Here is a 2044-nt window from a genome sequence, read left to right on the forward strand (position 1 = left end):
TATTCTAGTGCTATTTTGAAGAAGATCAAATCATCTAGTCGTGGACCTGATTAGAAGAATAGAGAAAGGAGTTTCTGAAAAACGTTCGTATGGAAATTTATCAAGAGCTATATCCGCTAACCCCGAAATAGTTGGAGCCGTGTGAATATTTCAATAAAGATATAAAATTCTAACGCCCTATGAATGTTTGTTCGTAAAACCATACGAGTGGCCCAATCCAAATACATCTTGAATGTCAATATCAAAAAATATTTTAAAACTTCCGCTACGTTTGAGCACGAGAAAACCGAGATCCAACGGTTGCACAATCTCATAATTACGTGAACATATTACAAGATAATTCATCCATGCAACTTATTTATTCATTATTCTTCCCTTACAAACTGAATTAACTGGCAATGAATATATCGTGCTGGCTCTTAATCTAGTTGTGAGTTTCTGCTTCAACAAAGTCAGGCTTCACGGGTTGTCCCGCATAGCTGCAGCACTTGCAAAGCACAGAATATCCTCTGCCGCAGCAGCCATAGCGGCAACCGCCATCATGTCCACCTCTATGTCCTCCTCGGCCACCTCCATATCCGCCACGGCCACCTCCATGTCCCCCACGATGGCCTCCATATCCTCCTCTACCTTTTCATCTCTAACTTCAGTTGCCTCCATTTCGTGGGCTGTATAAATCAGCATAATTAATGCACAATAACACTTCACAAGCTATCGTTATAAATTTCATAAATATATAAACTATTATATGTGATACATGTGAAATTATTGAGATTATAAAATATATTTTAAACCCAAAAAATCAAAATAAATCCTTTTTATCCCCATTATTTGCAGCCAAAACTAGTTTCAGATTGGTATTGTCCAGTGAAAAAAATTTAGTAATCAAAATCATACAAGTATCCAATTTAGGACAATTTGGCATACACAAATGGTCTTGCCCTTGTGCTTCTAAAATTCATAAATCAATAGACCTTTCGAGACATCATTAACCGAAGTAACCAAAACAATTTTTAGGGCCAAACAATAAAAATGAAAAAATTAAAATTGAATTATAGCCGAATATTTAGTCCCACGGACGAACCAAGGAATGTATTCCCACGACCATAGAAATGCACATTACATTTCCAGTAAATCAAATGCTTACTTGCGTCAACAGCATCGGTGGTCTCAGCCAACTCTCTGGCGGCCACCTCAGAGGAAATGAGAAGAACCATGGCTACGAAAAGGCCAAGAAAGACAAGTGCTTTCGAACCCATATCAAATTAAGCTTTTACTTCAAATTTTTATGTATTTTTTTTGGTTTTGGATGGAATATATGGTGACTACGTCTCTCAATTTATAGAGATGTGAAGCACAGGATTTACGGGCAAGACTGTAAAATACTATATTACGAGATGTGGCGAGTAGGATCTAAATTAATTAGTTGGGTGTTTTTTTTAGTACAATTAGGGGAAGGGAAACAAACTATCGCCTACAAATTGGGGGCGGGAGGACGAGACTAGTATGTATCCGACAAGCCAACTTGTGGCTCGAGCTTTTATTGACTCTAATGTAAAACAATCTTTATTTTAATAATATTTTACGATTTCATTCGATTATGGCATTATACTTTATCTGTATACCCTTGCAAACTGTATAGATAAAGTCCTTGAATATACAATAGATACCATGAGGTCTGTCTCCCAATGTAAGATCATGAAACTCATTAGAAAGTGTACTATATATTCTAAACAGGTTCCTAGTCGAATCAACCGCTTATAACATGAATGAAGGTCGCTCGAGTTCGATACTAGCATTTGTGATGCAAACGGCATGTTTCATAAGCAAGAGCATGGAGATGTCTATTCACATAGATGAGTAATCATATAATGATGCAAGTGGTTCTCGCTCGGACTGTCCAAGTACTTCTCACTTATCTAGTAGAATAGTCTACGGTTATCGTTATAAACCATTATAAACTATTAGTCCTTTGACCCGGGTCAATCTAGGTGATATACGTACTAGCATGCACTTTGCTCTGTTTACCAACTTCATTCAGGGT

The 2044-nt window shown here is 37.2% G+C and overlaps 1 protein-coding gene across 1 annotated transcript; it reads right to left on the reverse strand.

Moving 5' to 3' along the window:
- Positions 1 to 300: 300 nt before the first annotated feature.
- LOC142550839 (uncharacterized) lies at positions 301 to 1305 on the reverse strand. The gene is made up of 2 exons (XM_075659884.1): positions 1148 to 1305; positions 301 to 668 (listed from the first exon to the last, which is right to left on the reverse strand). The coding sequence occupies exons 1-2, from the start codon at positions 1257 to 1259 to the stop codon at positions 460 to 462; spliced, it is 321 nt and encodes a 106-aa protein (XP_075515999.1). The 5' UTR covers positions 1260 to 1305; the 3' UTR covers positions 301 to 459.
- Between the last annotated feature and the right edge of the window lie 739 nt (positions 1306 to 2044).

Source organism: Primulina tabacum, chromosome 7 (genome assembly GCF_025594145.1).
Source record: "Primulina tabacum isolate GXHZ01 chromosome 7, ASM2559414v2, whole genome shotgun sequence".
In the NCBI taxonomy this organism is placed as follows: Eukaryota; Viridiplantae; Streptophyta; class Magnoliopsida; order Lamiales; family Gesneriaceae; genus Primulina; species Primulina tabacum.